The sequence below is a fragment of the Tenrec ecaudatus genome, chromosome 13, assembly GCF_050624435.1.
Source record: "Tenrec ecaudatus isolate mTenEca1 chromosome 13, mTenEca1.hap1, whole genome shotgun sequence".
In the NCBI taxonomy this organism is placed as follows: Eukaryota; Metazoa; Chordata; class Mammalia; order Afrosoricida; family Tenrecidae; genus Tenrec; species Tenrec ecaudatus.
In genome coordinates this window covers 88,636,462-88,656,357 of record NC_134542.1, presented here as the reverse complement: position 1 = coordinate 88,656,357, position 19,896 = coordinate 88,636,462, and the positions used below count along the sequence as shown (strand labels likewise).

The 19,896-nt window shown below is 44.2% G+C and overlaps 1 protein-coding gene across 1 annotated transcript in view; it reads right to left on the bottom strand.

Moving 5' to 3' along the window:
* NEB (nebulin) overlaps positions 1–19,565 on the bottom strand; it is a 236,896-nt gene extending 217,331 nt beyond the window's left edge. The window contains exons 1-8 of the mRNA XM_075529049.1: positions 19,530–19,565; positions 16,343–16,384; positions 13,469–13,690; positions 11,254–11,361; positions 10,071–10,175; positions 8,899–9,003; positions 7,964–8,068; positions 2,413–2,517 (exon numbers count right to left, since the gene is read on the bottom strand). Coding sequence (XP_075385164.1) covers positions 2,413–2,517; positions 7,964–8,068; positions 8,899–9,003; positions 10,071–10,175; positions 11,254–11,361; positions 13,469–13,690; positions 16,343–16,384; positions 19,530–19,565 — 828 coding nt within the window. The remainder of the gene's footprint in view (positions 1–2,412; positions 2,518–7,963; positions 8,069–8,898; positions 9,004–10,070; positions 10,176–11,253; positions 11,362–13,468; positions 13,691–16,342; positions 16,385–19,529) is intronic.
* Positions 19,566–19,896: the final 331 nt, after the last annotated feature.

Here is a 19,896-nt window from a genome sequence, read left to right as displayed (position 1 = left end):
TGTTCTCCCAAATTATGAGCCGGAATCCTGTAGACATACTGGCCATTCTCTTTGGAAATAGGGTTTTCCCTGAGTTGATATAAGCATAGGTTATATCCCAAACCCACCCACTTCTGAGGGATAAGAGGCAGCAAAAGGTCAACGACAAGAAGCATCAGGGGCGGGAGCAGGGCATAGATTCCCCCTGAAGATTTCTGAGGAATGGAGGACCACCTGGGACACAGCTGTTGGCATCTGGATCTTTGCCCAGAGCAGACCGAAAGACTGTCTTCCTCCGTAGCGAATGCGGATGTTTATTCTTCGAAGCAGTGAGAAACTGAATTTCTGTTCTTGGATGCCTTTGCAGTGTGTCTGTTGCAGCAGCATTGGGGAACTAAGGCAGATGCCTGGTTGTTGGGGACACCGTAACATCTGCCTTTCTTTCTCACCTGGCTTCTTCTGGATGCATAGCAGACATTAAGAAACTGGAAACTTGGGTAAGTATGGGATGGCTAATGCCACAAAACTGGTGACCATCATTCAGAGTCATCCTCCCTGGGCTCATGCTAGTGTGACATACCCACCTCTGATCAGGCTTTCAAAGTAGCCAACACTGTCACCTGCTCCAATTAGAGTTGTATCTATCATGTCAACAATAGACCTATAATGCAAAGCGAATGTGCAATTTTAAACTCTCCAGTAGTCATATTTAAAAAAAGAAAAAGGTGGGCAATACATCTGAATGCATTTAACATGCCCCGATAGATCAAAATACTACTATTTCAACATGTAAAATTATTTTTTTAAAGGAGTTAGGAAAATATCTCATAAGCTGTTTGACATAGGAAGTGTCCCAAACCCCCCGAGTCGGTCACACATACAGGTGACTCAGATTGCACTTGTTGCATTTTAAGAACTCAATATCCACAGGTGACTAATGGCTACTGGATTTAAAAATACAGACCTACACTTCCTGGCAAGCCTGGATTGGTGGAGAAGCTGATCATGGAGGCGTTTGAATGGAATGTTTCTCTTAATTTCAATGCTCACACTGTGCAGTCAAGGAAGGTACAAAGAATGCTACCTTGGTACGATACCCTTTCAAATGTGTGTTAACTTAAGATCTTAAACAGAGCCCTTTTCACTTCTCAATGACTCCCTTGAAAGAGCTCCTTTCTTTTTCAAAAAGATAGATCACTTTTGAATATCAATGTCTCTGAATATCAACATTTTCAATGGGCTCTCTTCTGTGTACAGTTCTGAAGTTAACTTCTGGCTCAGCGCTGGGCAAAATTCTAAAGAATTTCAGCTTCCGGGCATTCCCGGGACGTCCCTGAGGGGATGCAAACGGTTTATGTTCAACTGCTAACTGAAATGTTGGTAGTTCAAACCCACCAGCGGCACCAAAGGAGAAAGTTCTGGCAATCTGCTTCCATGAAGGTTACCATCTAGAATCCCTTATGAAGCTCAGTTCCACTCTGTGACATATGAGAGTGACCGTGAGTCAGCATCAACTCAGTGGCAGTGGGTTTGGTTTTTTGGCTTGACATCACCTGCAGTTAGACCACCTAGCACTTACTAACTCTTATTCAAACAGCCCCTGGTTATACAGTTAGGCTAATCGTGAAGACCAGGTATTTTCCAAAAATTCTCTTACTAGACTTCATCCTCCACAACTTTCCTTCTTTCTCCTTTACTAAAGGGAACACTGTGCCCTCCCCCACCCCAACTCCCTAAATGTTTAAACAAGACTGAAATCTTGAGATTAAATCAACCAGAAGGAGACTTAAGAAAGCACTTCAACTCAGCAGCATCTCAGGAGACAGTGGCTGCTTCGGACGGATTTAAGGCAGGAGCTTAGTCTGGCCTATGCATCAGCGGCACATCTGTCTCTCTGCAGTCCCTGCCAGGGCTGCATTCCTCAGGGCTAGGTTGCCAGTCTAAATATAGGCAGACTAAGCTGGGTGCCAGGCCTTCAAAATTCAGCGGTGCCCTGCTGTCAACTGAGCTATGCTGGACAGCCCACTCATGCATTCTTAAGCCTCCAAAGCAGACTGGCACCCTAAACCGATGGGGGTGCTTCACACGGAGGTAAAGCAATACAATCCTCTGTGGACTTGTGTGGTTACTTGGTTACTCAGTTCCTTCGTATTCATTGCGCCACCCAAGAGGAACATCAAGGGACATTAGGACATGGGTTCCACTGGCTGTTACATGTATCCATCACGGAGCCACTAAGCTGGCCAGAGACGTCTTTGTACAGTTCTAGGGCAATGAATAGAGTCCTTGAATAGATACACTCGAATTGTCAAGTGAGGTGCAAAAATACTCCAAGCGTCTTATGTTCCCTCTTGAGGTTCAGATTTAGCGACTTCCTCTGTTCGCTGAGATTATTCAGTAGACAGAGTTGGAATCCCGGCCCCCGTGACTTACCTTGCTCACTTGATTGGTCACTTTCTTGGCAAATTCTATATCCGGTGGATCTGCCAGAGATGTGAATTGAGTTTGCTGCTCAACATGGCCTTTTTTGTAGGCGATCTAACAAAAGACAAGACAAGGGTGCTGCTGAGCCACAGAAGGATTCTACGTCACATGGTGCCATTTGTTTGAAAGACAATGCTTTTAATGTGGTTTCTGTTGCCTTGAATCTTATGAAATCATAACATTATAATTTGTTCATCTAGATAGAATATGCACTCACTCTCAGTACTACTCAAACACCAAATAACCAGACCCACCACCATAGAGTCAATTCAGACTCATAACAACCCTATACAGGGTTTCTGAGGCTGTAAATCTTTAGGAGCAGACAGCCTCCTCTTTCTCCCAGGGAGCTGCTGGTGGGACCAAACCCCCGACCTTGTGATTAATGGTTCAAAGTTTACCCAAGAGCACCACCCACATTGGTGCTGTGACTGTTGTTAGGTGCCGTTGAGTCAGTTCTGACCCATGTGCACAGTGACCCTGTGCACAACAGAACGAAACACTGCATGGTCCACCATCCTCCCAGTTTTTTCTAGGCTTGAGCCCACCGTTGCAGCCCCGGTGTCTGTCCATCTCCTGGAGGGCCTTCCTCTTTTTCGCCGCCCCTCTGCATTACCAAACATGATGTTCTCCAGGGACTGGTCTCTCCTGGCAATAGGCCCAAAGTATTGCTTGTGATTTCTATTTCCTTAAATCTTCCCGCTTCTCTAAGATGATTAGCCCCACCTGCGTGTTTCCTTCCTCCTGGGTGTCCTGGCCATGATGGTGGCCACACTCATTCTCTTCTACAGCTGCTAGTAGTTCATCTCGCTCACTCAACCACCGTCCATTCTGGATCAGCTCGACCACATAGTCTTGGTAGCCAGGCTTCTGAGTGCTACTAGTGAACACCACACACATCTCTGCTTTGAATCACTATGGGGCTTGGGCATCCCGTTGGCACGTTGCCGTAAATCAAGCTCGGAAAGCCCATTAGGTGTCGCTGGCCAGCACCAGTAGCTGTCCTCAGCCCCCCATCAGCTCTGCATTTCCTCTTCTATAAAGGAGATGAAGTTGATGCGCTCATCCATCTCCATACGCATTACTGCCACGCCCACTCGCTGCCCTTTCTTCTCAGAGGAGAAGCATCCCTCTGTGATGCTTTCAGAAGGCCATCATTTCTGGAAATGTCTAAAGACGATTGAATCCTGCTGAGCCCAGGCACATTTGAACATGCCCAGGTTTGTGGCATTCCTGTTATTGACATGAGGTACGGTTGACCCCAGCCCGTCCCCTTTTATGCCTAGCTCTACCCGTCATTTCTCCTCCTGTGGTTTCAAAACTCCCCATCTCCTCCTTTCCTTCAGCCAGCAGAAGGCCTATCCCACCTTAAAGCGAGCATCGCATGAATTAGTCACGCACAGCCTTACACTTGTACTGCTTTCTTCTCTTCGCTTATTTCCACCAATTGTTGGACCACTTCCTCCTGGTCGGCAGAACTTCCCATAGTGTCCAGTCACAGGAGGCCCTCTCATGCCCCTGCACCTCAAAAGTGTTGTTCCCGTTCCCTGCCATGCCCCAGCTCCCCCAGTTTTCTCTTTCAATGTCTGCACATTGCCACCCATCCTTCCCACACAGCCCAAGGAGGACCATGCTTACATCGCCCTCCCTGAGCGGGGCTGACTTTCTCCTGGGCTCTCACTGAACCTGGCCCTTAGCTCCCTTAACGGAGCTAGAGGATAACACAGTAACCTGTGGGTCGCATGTCTGTTCCTCGTCGGAATAGGAGCTCTAGGGCGGCAGAAAGCCTGTCCTCTCCTTGGGGCCGCTATGGCCTGCATGGTCGGTGGTTAGAACGAGGGTCCAATGAGGGGCTTGTGAAGGTGTGCTTCATACACTGTCAGGAGCGGTGTGAGGAACAGAATTATCTCCCCAACTCTTCAACTACTCGGCTGTGAGACATTCACGTTTCTTTCTGTCTTTCTTTTCTGGTTATTCTTTTTTGCATCCAAATTTCTTTATCCGGATGTTAGTATTCTTACTTGTAAAAGAGTCAGGTAGTTCTAAGATGCAATCATCCTCGCTATGTGCGAGCTACCAGCCGGGATACCTTATCCTCATAAGACCTAGCATCCCCCTGAAGAAAGGCCTGCCAGCCTGCTTCTGTAAATAATACAGTTAAAATCAAAAGCACCAAACCCCATGGAGAAATTCTGCTCGGGGACACAGGGAGTCACCGTGAGTTGGGGGTCAAGTCAACAACAGCAGTAGAATCTGAAACAAAAGCTTTGTACGGGTGGGAAATAGGTGGGATGCATGGGATACTCCACGGCTGGCTCTCTCCTTACGGAAGAAGCATTCTGCCACCGGAAGAAATGCTTATTAAGTCTGACAACTTGTCAAGAAGTTTCCGGGACAAATGAGGTCTCGAAGTCCTAATGTCTTAGGCACCTGATTCTGAATTCTGCCTAGCTAGATTCTGCACTCTGGCGCAGCTCAGAGACTCCCTTAGTGCTTACCATGCCGTTTGTCTGTACTTAGAGAACAAGAATAATCTAGTAAGTAGGTTGATGAGGGCAGAGGAAGAAGGAAAGGAGAGTGAGAAGGGAGCATCTGATCCAGCTCTTGGCTTGAAATCTAGGTGCCTAATGCTGTGTGCTGTGAACAAGAGCTTGCGTGGGGTTTTAGGTGCCCAGTAATTGTAGACGTTCGTGGTGTGGACAACAGTATTAATAGGCAGTGATCTGATATCTGGTGCATACTTTGTAATAAAACTAAAAGCTGTACCTTAACTGCCAAGTCTTTCTGGCAAGGAGGTGTGAGGAATATTTTTGCTTTATTATCACAAAGTTTCCTTCATGATGTCTCTTAAGATATTCAAATGTCTCAAGAGAAAATAACACAGCCAATTTTACCAATTTTAATTGTTCAAGGTCCCTAAGAGGGTAGAATTGATCACCCTTTGCTTTTCTGTTTTATAGATAATAGGAGATACTAAGAGATTAAGTGTCTTCTTGGAAACCGCTCTTAGGCTGACATGACGGGGCATTTACTGGTTCCCCTGCCACTTATCTGGCCATTTGTTAGTTGTTGTTGTTGACTCCTTTCCAGATGACTTAATGTGGGAGTCCTCCAAGAATCTGCCCTTGAACATGCTCTCCTCTGCCCCCCCCCCCGCCCCCGCCCCCAGGTGTTTTCATGTCTGCGGCGCTCACTCTTATTTTGATGCCTCTCAAATGTTACTCTCTTGTCCTGACTTCACACCGAGGCAATAGCATGGCCCACTTCTGATTTACATCGGAACGGCTCTTCATTATTTCAATGCTATTTCTCTTTCCACTGGTACATCTTTCTCAGGCTGCCCAGTCTAGGGTCGTATATTCACCTAAGACTCCTTTTTTCTCCTTGGTCTCCAAGATTAGATGTCTTTAGCACTTCTGAAACTTTATTTCTTTCTGCCAATCGCTTTCTCTTCTCTCCTTCACCCATCAGCCATCTGACCACACTGATGGTCTACACTTCCACTGATGGCTAGTGTTTCCTAGTGTCAGTTCACCAGCCTGTCCATCCCATGTCTCCAGCTTTAGCATTTATCATGGTTTCCCCCTCTTTGTTATCTTATGATGCCTCCTTTTGTCCTACTGTTTCATGTATGGCAAAGCTGGTTTGTCTCTGGAGGCACTGCCCCCCCCGCCCCCCACTTCACGTTCATCTAAAGCAGCCTGCTTATTTCAAATCCCTGTCTACTTCATAGCCCTTTCTTTTTCCATCACCACCCAGCCACTTGGGATCGCCATGTCAAATTGACTGTTCACATTTAGCCCTCTGGCCTTTCGGTCAACGTTTGACTGTAGTTTCTAGCTTGTTTATTTTGTTTTGTTAGTCATTTAATATATAATCTTCTTATCAACTTAATTACCTGGTTATAAATTCTCAGGGGGAAAGAAAAACAAAACTTATAGGGACTGGTCTATCTCATCAAGTCTGCATACATAATACACGCTCAATAGCTGCTGATCAGTTCGGAGGGCCACATAACAATGTACATAATTTACATCCTGGAAGCGAAACCCAGTCTTGAAAGAGAAGCAAGAACTACCCATATTCTAAAAATTGTACAACAATGACATTAACCTTTTGCTGTGCCTTCTTAATTTCCTATACTCCGCTAAGCACATAGCACAGGACAGAAAATATCCCCACTGGATTTGCACTTCATACCAAGTAAGAGAGAATTCAAATTAGACTTGAAAAGTTAGACATCATCAGATGAATATGTATAATATCAGCTCAGAGCAAGCTAGGACCCTAGGATACATGGGAAGCATACCCCAATTAGTCTCAAGGTGTCAAATGCCTTGTTAAATCTAGAGTTTGAGAGTTCCCAAGGACTATTTTTTTCAATAACTGTTCAAATAACAATTGTGAAGATGTCATATGAAGGACCAGGCAATGTTTTGTCCTATTGTACACAGGATTGGTGTAAGTCAGAACTAACTCAATAGCACCTAACACACACACACACACACACACACACACACAGATTTTCAATCAGGACTATGAAAGCAAGCATCTCAAAACAAAGAGAAAAGTTCGATCCAAGAATGGCATCCATAATGCAGTGAGTTTCCATCCTCAGATTTCTAAAGTTCTTCTAATGTATATTTTTCAGAGTCTCCAACAAAACTTAAATAAACTCACTACTATGGAGTCACTTCTGACTTCTGGCAACCCCAAAGAGCATTGTAGAATTGCCTGTACGGGGTTCTGAGAATAACTCCTTACGGGAGTAGAAAGCCTCATTTTTTACCCTCAGAGCGGCTGGTGGGTTCAAACTGCTAACCTTGAGGTTAGCAGCCCAAAATGTAACCACTACACTACCATAGCTCCTCTTCCAAATTCTAGGATACCAAAATTCTGGCAAGAGGGTATGCTGCTTACTGCTAACTTTCAATTACGCTCCAGGCATCCACAATGGGAAGAGCTCTTTGTGGGATAGGTGCACCAACAAACTAGGATGCACATCAGTCAGGGGCCCAGTGCAGAAAAAAGAGAGACCTTCTCATTAGGGCAGACGCTAGAATCTTCCAGTTGCACGGTTCATTTAATAGACTTGGGAAGTTGACTGTGATCCAATAGGTTAAAAACAAAATAACACCCCATTGTCACAGAGAAATGTCTACTCACTCCAAGAGGATTGTGGGGAGGGGAAGGATGCCTGCCCTAGTGGGGAGGAAGATCTGACTTCTCGTTTGGGCTCTTTCTCTAATTACCTTTATGGTCTTTGTCTCGGGTTCTTTGTTTGAAAGAGGATGGGAGGGTTGGACCCAATTATATCTAACATAAATGACATCTCTCTCATTTGAACGACACCTTATGAATTCTCATGATACTGGATGGACTTTTCTGCAGTAATGACATTTGACCTTTCCTAAAAGGAAAATTGAAACGAGCACCCTCAACTTCATTCCCGGTTTCCCAATTCCATGCTCCCAACTGGTGAGGAATGCACTGTACTTACATCACTGAGCGCCTTCTGGGCGTTGGCGACTCTCCTCAGCTCCGGGCTGTCGTGATATGGGTAAAACATATTTTTGTCTGCGTCCCAGTCTTCAGTGTACAATTTCTAAATCAGCAAAGAGCCAAAAGTCATCAGCATAAGTTTGAATTCACCAATCAATAGCATCACGATCCAAAGGCAAGGTGAGAGCAAAGATAAATGAAATTCAATAGAACCTCCACCTTTTCGTCTATTCTGTTTTTCTTAATAACCTGGCCAGTGTCCCCTGCCCATCGTCATTTCCAAGAGAAATGTGGGGGCATCTGATTTTGTTTCGTCTACTCTCTGTGTGTTCTACAGGTGCTAATGTACCAGTGTCGGGATGCAATTAGTTAAGTTTCTATCACAAAATAAACCTTTAATAAGGTAGATAGCCAGATAGGTGATACTGAGTTTTTGTTAAGGGAGGTGATGAAATAATTGGAGAATAGTTAACTATTGTTAATGATTGAAGAACAAGACGCATATAATTAAGGTCACAAAACTATGCTCATGAAGCGTACTGAAATGCAAATATTGTGTTGTCTATATATCCATAACAATGGAAAAACTATTTTAAAAACAGATAGCCAGACACAGTTAAGCTATTTGACATGATGGACAGAAAAGAATTAGAATTTTCCTTTGAGACCTTGGCTGCCCACACACCTTCATTCTCCTCACACATTGCCCCGGTAGATCAGGTTGCCTATGGGACCCTCCCCAAGAGCAGCACCACTCTCTGCCCAAGAATTTGCCTCGCATCCCCCACCCCCTTGCCAAACCCTACTCTAGCAGCCGCACCTATCTCAAGGTTACTCACAGAACTATTGGGAGCCATCTTCTGGATTAGGAAGAATACATCACATGGCAGAATGGCACAGTGGGGAGGCTAACTGTGCCCGTGGGGACCTTACCTTGCTGAACATGGCTGTGTTCTTAATGGCGTGAACAAGTTCAGGGGCATCAGGAGGAAGCAGGTACTTATCCTTGGTGTCCTCCCAGTTCTGCTTGTATAAAACCTGAACAGGAAGAAGAGAGGACTTGCCTTTTCATGTCTTCCCCAAAGAAGATGTGGAGAACAAAAGCCTTTTTCACACTCACGGTGCCTCACACAAAGGCTCCTGGATGTGCTACTAAGGAAAACCCTGACCATGTCACCAGGCCGTCCTGTTTTCCCTGCATAAGTAGCTTTTACTCGAGAATCCCAGGATTTAAACAGCATCATGATTTGGATGCTCTCTACATGGCAACCTATCAGACTCTGGCCGGATTTGACTGTGGAACACCGCTTTTACTTACGTGGCATTAAAAAAAATGTTTTACAAATTTGAAATTTGGAGGTTTCTCATAAAAATCCAGATACACAAGTTCTTTTTAAAATGATGATGACCTTTACCATGCTCTATTTGTTCCATAACGCGCCTCATCCACTAGCATAAACTGTAATGCCAGCTTAATATGAGTACATAATTTATTTGTTATTAACATTTTCTGGACTCCCGAGTTATAGGTTGAAGCATGTCCTCCCAAAGGGCACATCGAAGTTCTAACACCCTCCTTCACTCGTAAGCAGGACCATATTTGGAAGCAGGGTCTTTGCACATACAATTAGATATTAAAGGAAGGTGGGCTACTAGAAGCTGAGGGACACAAGAAAGCACCTTTCCTTAGGGCCTTCAGCGAATGTATGGCCCCGCCAACTTTGAATGCTAATTTCTACTCTCCAGATTTTGAGACAATACGTTTCTGTTACTTTAAATCTGAGAGAGAGAGAGAGAGAGAGAGGAGAGAAAGAGAGATTCTGTTGAGTCTGAGACTATGGTCTGTACAGCAGCATTTGCCTGGGCTGAGGGGGCAGCTGCCCCGTCAGCTGCAGGGCTCTGCAGTCGGTCAGAACTTCTGTGGGACACTTCCATCATCTGGGTGGTCTCGCTGACACGGTGGGATGAGCGTTCATAATCCCTGTGGATCTGGACGACACTAGTGAGCGCGATGAGACCTGTCGGTGTTCTCCTTGTCATATAAAGCAAAGATAATGGGAATGCTACTTACATTGCACCCACCAATACCATCAGCCCAGGCTTACCTTGCTGACTTGCTGCGACACTTTCTTGGCATGTTCAATGTCCTTCGCTTTTTCATCTACGTGACAAATAGTTTTAGCAACGTCGCCATCCATCCGATACTTAACCTGCAGAAATAATGGTAAGTCTATGACAGGCCCAAGTACACGGGGGCATATGTTATAGCAAGTTCTAATGCAATGCCGTCATAGTCACATCATAAAACAATCCTTTAGATGGAAAACCGTGATCTTCAAAGATGGACAGAGAACCTGTGATTACAACTTATCAGGTTTCCTACCTCTACAGGACCCAAGAAATTTGGACCCTCCATCTTTTTTTAAAATCATTTTATTAGGGGATCATCCAACTCTTATCACAATCCATCCATCTATCCATTGGGTTAAGCACATTTGTACAATTTTTGCCATCATCATTTTCAAAACATTTTCTTTCTACTTGAGCCCTTGGTATCTGCTTCTCCTCCCCCCCTTCTCCTATCCTCCCTCCCTCATGAACCCTTGATAATTTATAAATTATTATCTTGTCATGTCTTAAACTGACCGATGTCTCCCTTCACCCACTTTTCTGTTGCCCATCCTCCTGGGAGGGGGTTATATGTAGATCATTGTGATCAGTTCCCCCTTTCTCCCGCCACCTTTCCCTTATCCTCCTGGTATAACTACTTTCATTATTGGTCCTGAGGGGTCTATCTGTCCTGGATTCCCTGTGTTCCCAGCTCTTATCTGTACCAGTGTACATCCTCGGGTCTAGCCAGATTTTTAAGATAGAATTGGGCTCATGGCAGTGGGGGGAAGAAGCATGAAAGAACCAAAGGAAAGTTGTATGTTTCAATGGTGCTATACTGCACCCTGACTGGCTGGTCTCCCCTCACGACCCTTCCATAAGGGGCTGTCCAATTGCCTACAGAAGGGCTTTGGGTCACCACTCTGCACTCCCCATCATTCACAATGATGTGATTTTTTGTTGTTGTTCTGTGCACCCTCCATCTAAGTCACTTCTTAATCTAAATGGCTGGGACAAGCTTATAGAAGCCACTTTGGTTCGTATTCACAACAGCGCCCATGGCCAATGCTTTCTCTAGCTTTCTGGACTGGCTCACAGCCAGTGATTGACTGGCTCAATCCCCAGTGAAAGATATATTTTTGAAATGCATCGCTCCTTAATGTTATCACTGCAACCCACCTCACTGAGTTGATCTTGAACTTTCTTGATTCTGCGAAGTTCTGGGGTATCAGTTGTGCTGGCATATGGCTGTCCTTTGGCTTTCTCAAAGTTCTTCTTATATTTATTCTGAAATGAATACCAGATATTAGCATAAAACATGACATGACTGCAGCAGAAATTTCAGGTAATGTACCCATCCACATTTAATTAAAAACAATTCTTCCAAGTTCTAACAATTACCAGTGTAACAGCTTTCTCTTTGTCCTTTATTCTGACTCGCAGCAAAATCTAAAATAGATTTGTTAATTGCTCTTCCTGAACACGAATGGGTCTCAGAGACGGTAGGAATTTATTACGGACTATTGTCTTGGAAATGCCTGAAATTATTCTCTCGGTGGTTCTTCTTTCCCTGCCTGAATGCAAATAGAAAAGGGCCCGAGTCTCACTTTAGAAAATGAATATAGAAACTGAGTCAAGCCTGAGAGGATCTGACCGCTAGTACAAAACAAGAATATTCAATGCCAGATTCATAGCTGACCTTTGAGAGCTGAGACACAAACTTGAATTACTGAAAAAGTCTGAGTTATGGAGTATTTTGAAAAGCAGAAGTGCGATTTTATTTCTTCTAAATATACCAGGATCTCTTGCTTTAATAATAAGTATAATTTATCATTATTAATGCTCCAACTGTACTCTTGAGTGGAGTAGTCAACAATCTAAATTACACTATTGATTTAGTTACTAACCCCTTTAAAGATCTTATAGAAACTAGCCATAATTCTGTTTAAAATATCAGAAATGATAGGTTTGTGGTGTCTGAACTAATGAGCTTCCATGGCAGTAAATCAACACTCAGACAATTCTATCTTTGCTGAATACTGCTGTGATAAAGGAGGCAAGAACATCTCATTCATTAATAGAGACCTAATCAGTTGAAGCTTAAGCTTGAATAATAAATTTACCAAGCCATCTCCAAGAGTTAATACCTAACCACCTGTGTATATTTATTGGCCAAACACCACAAGATGCTTTCAGTATACGCATTAGGCTACTCGGTGAGACCTTAGCTCAAAATGGGCAAGTAGATGCTGGCTCATAGCGACCAACAGGCCAGGGAGAACTGCCCCTGTGCGCTTCTGAGACTGTCCCTGTTGACCAGAGTAGAAAGCTTTCTCCCAGGAGTGGCTTGTAGTTTGGAACTGCTGACCTTCCAGATCACAGCCCAACTCATTGCCACCAGGACTCCTTCCACAGAGTACTAGCCGCCTTCCATTCCAGTCCGACTCATGGCAACCCCATGTGTTAGGGAGTAAAGTGTGCTCCACGGGGTTTTACTGCTGCGGACTTCCAGAAACAGATGGCCAGGCTTTTCTTCCGAGGTGTCTCTTGGTGGGTTCAAACTGCCATCCTTTCCGTTCGTAGCCAGAGCTGGACTGTTTGTACCACCTAGGGACTCCTATCAGACAAGTAAATGCACTGAAACAGGACCCAGCTCTGTGTCCAGTCAGTGTTACTTCTAGAATTACACAGCAAGAATGAGAACAGTGATGTTCGGCTTGGACTTCATGTTAGACTCCCCTGGGGAACATGCAAAAAATGTTGATGCTCAGGGCCCCGGAACACCTCGGACCAATTAAAGCAGAATGACCTGGGCATCATCCGTCTTAAAATTCCCCAGGGCATTCCACTATGCACATGCTAATAGGCACCGTTACCAGACGGGCCTACACTTTCTGATCGAAAATTTCAAGTCAGCCCTTTGATGACACTGCATTTCTATTACACCATACATCTCAGAAAGTATTTTTAAAATATTCCGCTTGACACAATATTCCGCTTGACATACTATTAGCTAATCTAGTTAAGAGGCGATTCCTCTCAGCCATAGTTTAAAGTATGCTTTTTCGTTCCCATCAGCCATGTAGATTTGTGGCTTCGTTGTCCTGAGTTGACTGACTGACTAGTAATGATGAAAATCGGTTTATAATTGGCCTTATTTCTACTTCACAGGTACAGCTTGTTGCCATAAGAGGCCTTCCTCGGGGCTGCAATTGTGGGAAAGCACTGTATGAAAAGAAAATTCCAGAACCCCAAGAAGAGAGTGTGCAGTGTTGCGAGGTATCTTTTGTCTCATACAAAGTTGAGAAGCATCCCCAGCCTGCCCGGAGAGGCGCTGGGGAGAACGCTGCTTCCTCAGCGCTGCACACGCCAGGGGAGGCGGTGTGAGACTCACCGTGCTGAAAAGATCCTGCATCTTCTGACTGTGCGCAATGTACGGAGTCATGAACTTTGAAGCGTCCACTTTCTTCCGGATAACCCTCTTCCTCTCCACGGGCTTGGCTGGCGCTGGCTGTGGCAGTGCTGGCTGTGCCGGCGCTGGTTTGGAAGCTTCGGGTTCCTCATAGTCAGAGTGTATTGTCCTTGTTGTCGTGGTTTCGTAGACCTCTGTTATTGTCTGGAAATTTTACACACAGTTCAGCACTGTCATGAACGTGAAGACTGGTAGCAGGGGGTCAGCATACATTATTCTGACTTCAGGCGGGTTCACATTCCTGCATTTAGTTAAGCTTAACGTAAACAGGCCAAAGCAAGAAACCATACACCATCTCCATACGAAAACTCATCACGGTCATAGGTCCGGAGCATTCGTTATTAGAGATACAATGGAATAAACAGGTGAACCAAAACCAAACCAAACTCACTGTCACTGAGTCGACTAGACTCATGGCAACCCGATAGGACAGGGTAGCACTGCTCTTGTGGGTTTCTGAGACTGTGACTCTTATTTGTTGTTTTTCCAATTCAACAACTTCTACACAGCCAAGACAGTGCCATTGTTTATAGTCTTTCTGTTGTACAGCCATTATCGATTGCCTTTTCTCAATTATTCCATCGCCATTAAGATAAGCTCAATGCTCCCGAAGCAACATCTCTTTCTCCTTCACCCATGGGAACCATTGGTCGTTTGGTTTTTTTCTTGCTCTTTCTTTCTTTCTTTTAGCAGTAGTGTTCTTGATATAATATTCACCACATAGACTTAACATCCATGGTTAAATCACTTTTTAAAAAGAGTTGTATATACATCATCACAATGACTTCTAGTCCTCCCTCCTCCCACCCCACCCCCCAGACTGTACCTCTTTATAGAAGTAGAAAGCCTCATCTTTATATCTCAGAGCTGCTGGTGGTTTTGAACTGCTGACCTTGGGGTTAGCAGCTCAATTCATAGCCACTACACCATAATTTTCTAGATTAGCTTAAAATTCAGTTTTCAGACATATGCTCACATAAAAAAACAAACAAAAATACCTGCCATAGAGTCGATTCCGACTCACACCAACTGATAGAGCTGATTAGCACTTCCCTGGTGGGTTTCTAGTACAGTAACTCTGTCCAGGGGTAGAAAACCTCATCTCTCTCCCTTAGCGTGGCTGGTGGATTTGAACTGCTGACCTTGTGCTTTTCAACCCATTGTGTAACCCACTAGGACCCCTTCAAACCCATCAAAGTAGGATAAAATCAGCAAGAGCATAGTCTTAAATATTTTTTAATCTTAAATTGTCTGCATACAATAAAAAGCAAACTTATTTTTTATTAGTAACAGAGGGTTAATACAATCAAATCGAGCTCAAATTCTTGACTTTAAACTTTTAAATAAGTATTTAAAAAAAGTTGGGTTCCCTGTTCTCTAGGCATATAGACTTTCTCCCCTGTAGGATGAGACAAATAATAAAGAACTTTTAAAAAGTGAATCACATCAATATTACAAGTGATTACCATTCTCTTGGCTTAGTCACTTAATTAATGTGAACTGGAGTGCCATTTACACTAATAAATGCTTAGGTGGATGAGAATGATGACAGAAACGTAATGGAGCAACGATCTTCATGACAGTTCTTTGTAGTCGGGGGGAATTACTGTGTCTTACAATAGGTGATAGTGGGAGAAACTAAGGTTCAAATTTGGGTCTGGTCCAAGATTAAAAATACTGTACATAAAGGAAGATAAGCAGCCAAGTCTTAAAACTGTCTTACACATACATTTTCTACAGCTAACACAATCTGCATCAAAATAAGAGTCCTATCATCTATGAGAAGAGAAACAGTAATGAGGAAATTTTCTATCTATGAAGCTCTCTGTGGAGTTGCCAGTCGGTTGTCAATTCACGTCACCTACACATGTTAGTGTTCATGCAGTCAATTCACGTCACCTACACATGTTAGTGTTCATGCAGTCAATTCACGTCACCTACACATGTTAGTGCTCTCTTCCGGGTTCCCAATTCATGCCACTGATTGCTGTGCTCAAAGGGAAAAGTGAACAACAGCTTCAGAGTACAAGTTGGGCAGCTTATTGCCAGGTCGGCAGTTCAAAACCACCACACACGCCTCAGGAGAAAGGTGAGGCCCTTGTACTTGTGCAAAGAGTGACATCTCCGAAACCCACAGGGGCGGCTCTATCCTGCCTTATGGGGTCGCAATGAATCGACTCAATGGCAGTGGGTTGGGTTTGGTTTTGGAGATCACGAGAGAGGTATTTCACAATAATAATAATTCCTTGTTGGTGTTGATGGTGCCCACACAACACGTGTCTACACAATGACCCTGCCGTTTCTTAAACAGACCGCAGGTCAAAGCCATCCCTTTTGCTGCATGCAGGCAGAGTGATGACAGTGACTGCTTCAGGTCATACTCAAAATACCAGGGGAGCAAGCGGAGAAACCATCCCTGGTTGTCTCGGCCATGTTGGTTCGGTGAAATCGCTCATCAAGTAGGCAGCATGTATTCATGAACCATGACCTGCCGGACACGCATAAAGACACCAGCCCTCCAAACCAAAGTCAGTTGCCAATCCAGACTCCTGGGAGCCCCGTGTGTGTCAGAGAAGAACTGTTCTCAACAGTTGGGGTTTCACAAGGAGATCGCCAGGGCTTTCTTCCCAGTGCCTCTGGGTGGACTCAAACCCGCAACCCTTTCCATTAGCAGCTGAGCATCAGCCATTAGTGCCATTCAGAGACGCCCATCCCCTCAGATACGTTTGTGGACGCAGGCGTTCAGAGAGAGGCGAGGGCTCCTTTTGCTGAGTGGCATGCAGTGAGTGCCCTTACCTCCCCGGGCACCTCTTCATAGACCGTCTCTTCTGTATAGTACTGTAAACAGAGCACAGGTGTCATTGTGAGGACCAGAGCGCAGAGCCCTCTCCGCAGCTTCATCACTAGGGTTACCTGGCTGGCTTAGTGGGGTTGGAATGTCTGGGAAGAAGGTAGACGGGGTATTTGGCGCACCCTTCCCCTTCCTTTTTTTATATCCTCCCCCTCGGATGAAACTTCCAGGGACGCCAAAGCAAATGTCACCCGATGGGACCAGGAGTTGCAGAGTAATGAGAAAGGCATCGGCGGCTGGTGATTCATCCAGGGAAGCTATTGATATGGAAGATGGAGCCTGTCTTCTGGTGACACCGGCGATGGGATTTGCTGGGTGTTGACCGAGCCCCGGGAATGGTGACACAACTCACTGGTCACTCACGGGAAACCATGCCGAAACCTCCGTATGAAATCACAAAGTCTACTGGGCATGACATTTGCAAAATTCAGATCCTCAAACCTCTATACATCTCAATTCTCGTATACCCACTAGGGAGGACTAGGTAGGAAGCGTCCCTCTGGGGTGAAGGGCGAGGCCTGTCCAGTGGCACCGCGGAGCAAAGTGACCTGCTGAGAGGAAACTCGCAAATTCCACCAAGAGAGGAAGACTGTGAGCAGGCACCGGGGCCAGCGAGGTGGGCTGCAACATGCCCTCGTGGGCCCTGGGGTGCCTGCAGCCTCGATCTGCAAGCAAGCTGACTACTGTTCTAGCCTGACCTCGGCAGCAGTAAATAGGCACTGACAAGTCCTGGCTGACATTTTGTCTCAGACGTGTACAGGGAGTGGACTCCTGCCCGCAGCCTCACACGGCCCTTCTGGAAAGACTTGTTTTGGTGATGGCGCACAGGAAAAGGGGGTGGGGGAAATGAGGCACTTTGCTCACTCAATAAAATATAGGATACTTCATCTTCCCTATCTTACTAGCTACCAGGTGCACTGACATGCACCAATGTCCAAAGAAGCTGCCTTCCCTCTGGCCCGGTTCAGCTAATTCTCATCCAATTATGTAGCGACGTCAATCGGTCCCCTGCTCTGACAAGAGGTGGTGAAATTCGTATAAGGCAGACTCTCCGCTCTCTACTCCTCCATGACACACTTTTAAAATTCGCAGTCTAATTTCGTCTGCATGTCCTTTCCCCTAACCACAGCAATTACAGGCTCTCAGACGAAAGAGCATTTCAGGGCGCCGCTACACTGGCCGCACACAACATCGGTGGCCTGAGAAGAAATCTTAAACCAGCACCAACGGTTCACACCCCGTTTGGATTTTCTTAATATTCACGTAAAAGCAGTTCTTTGATAGCCGTCCAATTTGACTTTTGCGGTGAGACACTTTACCACCGGTCAATGTCGCTGAGAAATAAGCTGCTGACAAAGACATGACCCGGACGGTGGGCATTAACTTGCAAGCCACTCTGGCTGGCGTGATAGCAGGGCCATTAATTAGACAGGACACTCTTTCCTTCTTCTCCACGTTTGTTGAGGATTGAGGAGAGAACGACACCAGTCTTATTTCAGAGATCCAAGATCCCCGGGAGACAGATTTTAAAATCTCGCTCTGTGCTGTCCTTTTAAATGTGTCTCTGACTCTTTTCTAGAATCTGCCACCGTCCTACTCTTGTGGCAGCCTTTTTCCGAGGTCAAAGAGACCTCCGTTTGACACTCCCTGGCAGGCCCGTCTCTTAGTTTAGCCCCTGCTGGCCAGCCCGGCAGCAGTAACAGGAACAAAATGGCGAGGATGGAATTCCTAAAAATAGTCCCCTCCGTCTTTGTCATCTAGTTAAATCCATCCACTCTAGCACTAAGCACGAGTTCCAGGGACAGATGAACATAATTATGTTCACACAGACAAAAGATACTTAAAGTTGGATGCTTAAAAATGTCCCCGGAGCCCTCCTCATGAGGAAAACAATTTAGGTGTTTTGACAATGAGAACAATGTCATTGCTTTAGTACTGTTTGCTAATGACTCTCCTGACCCTACGGGACATCGTGGTAATGTTGACCCTATGGGACATTGTGGTAATGACCCTACGGGACATCGTGGCATTGAAGCCACAGAGGCTGTGTTTTATAATGTCTAGAACTCGTTCTAATTTTTTTTAAGTCATCCTTCAGGAAGAAAATGGATTTTACTTTTGGAGTAAAATAAGATCTTCTTGATGTCAATATAGGCTTGTCATTAAAATAATTTTCCAGAGACTCCTTTTGGCACTCTCCTCCAGAATTTGGTTCTGGAAAGCTCTTTGCGTTAACTCCCAGTCTACTGACATCCCAGGATTTTAAAAACTGCCTCCAAAGTCATCAAGCATTTGGAAACTGCCATATGTGTAGATGATCATCATTGATTGATCATTACGAATCACTTTAAAATTTACAGCAATGCACTTATGTGGATTATGGTCCCACACCTTTATCTTTTATTTCTAGAAATGTGAAACTGAAGGAAAGAGCTGATGAAGAAAATCCATAGCACTATCAAATAAAATGATATGAAATAAATATAAAATGAGGAACAACTTTGTGATTTGGCTATCAATAATCTAGAGGATATTTTTCAAGATGTCCCTTATGTCTTTTGTTCTTTTTTTTTTTTTTCATTTAAAGCTAGACTTGGGCCCTCTTGTAAATGTAATGGAGTTGGTGATGAACTGTGATTTCCAACTGTTCCTTGTAAGACTCTTGAGTTACATCTGTGTGTGCCTGTGTTAAATATATGGAATCTCTTATATTGCTATATCTATATCAACTGGTAAAGCAAAAAGTAAAAAGTAGTCTGGTTTCCTCTACTCTTATGTAGATAGTACAAAATAGAGTTCAGTTATCAGAATTTACTCTTCCTTTTTAATCAGCGGGGTTAGGGAGGTGGTGAAGGAGGCAGTGTTTGAAGATACATTAAAATCTACCTTTACTTCACCCTATTTTTTTAAGTTTGAAGATATGCAGAAATGGTGATATTTCCTTTCAAATCTGAAACCCACATAATTATAGTAAAACTAAACATAAAATATGCCTTTATGTCTTTCTTGTGCTTTAATGTGAATTTATACTAGACGTTGTCTTTTTCAAATGATTAATGCACCTACATGGCTGTGAATGTCTACATAAAATACTTAGCTGTCAATGAATTTTATTTATTTTTGGCATCTTACCTCCACCACCTCCTCATATTCTTCGTCATCTGCCATTTTCCCAGAGTTGTAGTGGCACCTACAAACTTCTCATAGTTCACATAAATGAAAACATATTAGAATTTATCTCTAGGACTTAGGGTGTCTTAAAACATTAAAATATAATTTTAAATAACCTATTTTAAATAGGCATATCTTTTCTCAGAAAAGTCAGAGAAGACATTTAAAATAGAGCTCTGAAAAAAAAAGATTGAAGCTTCAAATTTCTTTCTTCTAATTCCCTCATTAAACTGTTGGATATGCTACGTCAAGTTACATGATATATTTTGTTAAAGTTTAAAATGAATCTTGAAGTAAAGGAGGAGACAGGGCTTAGAATCAAGCGAAT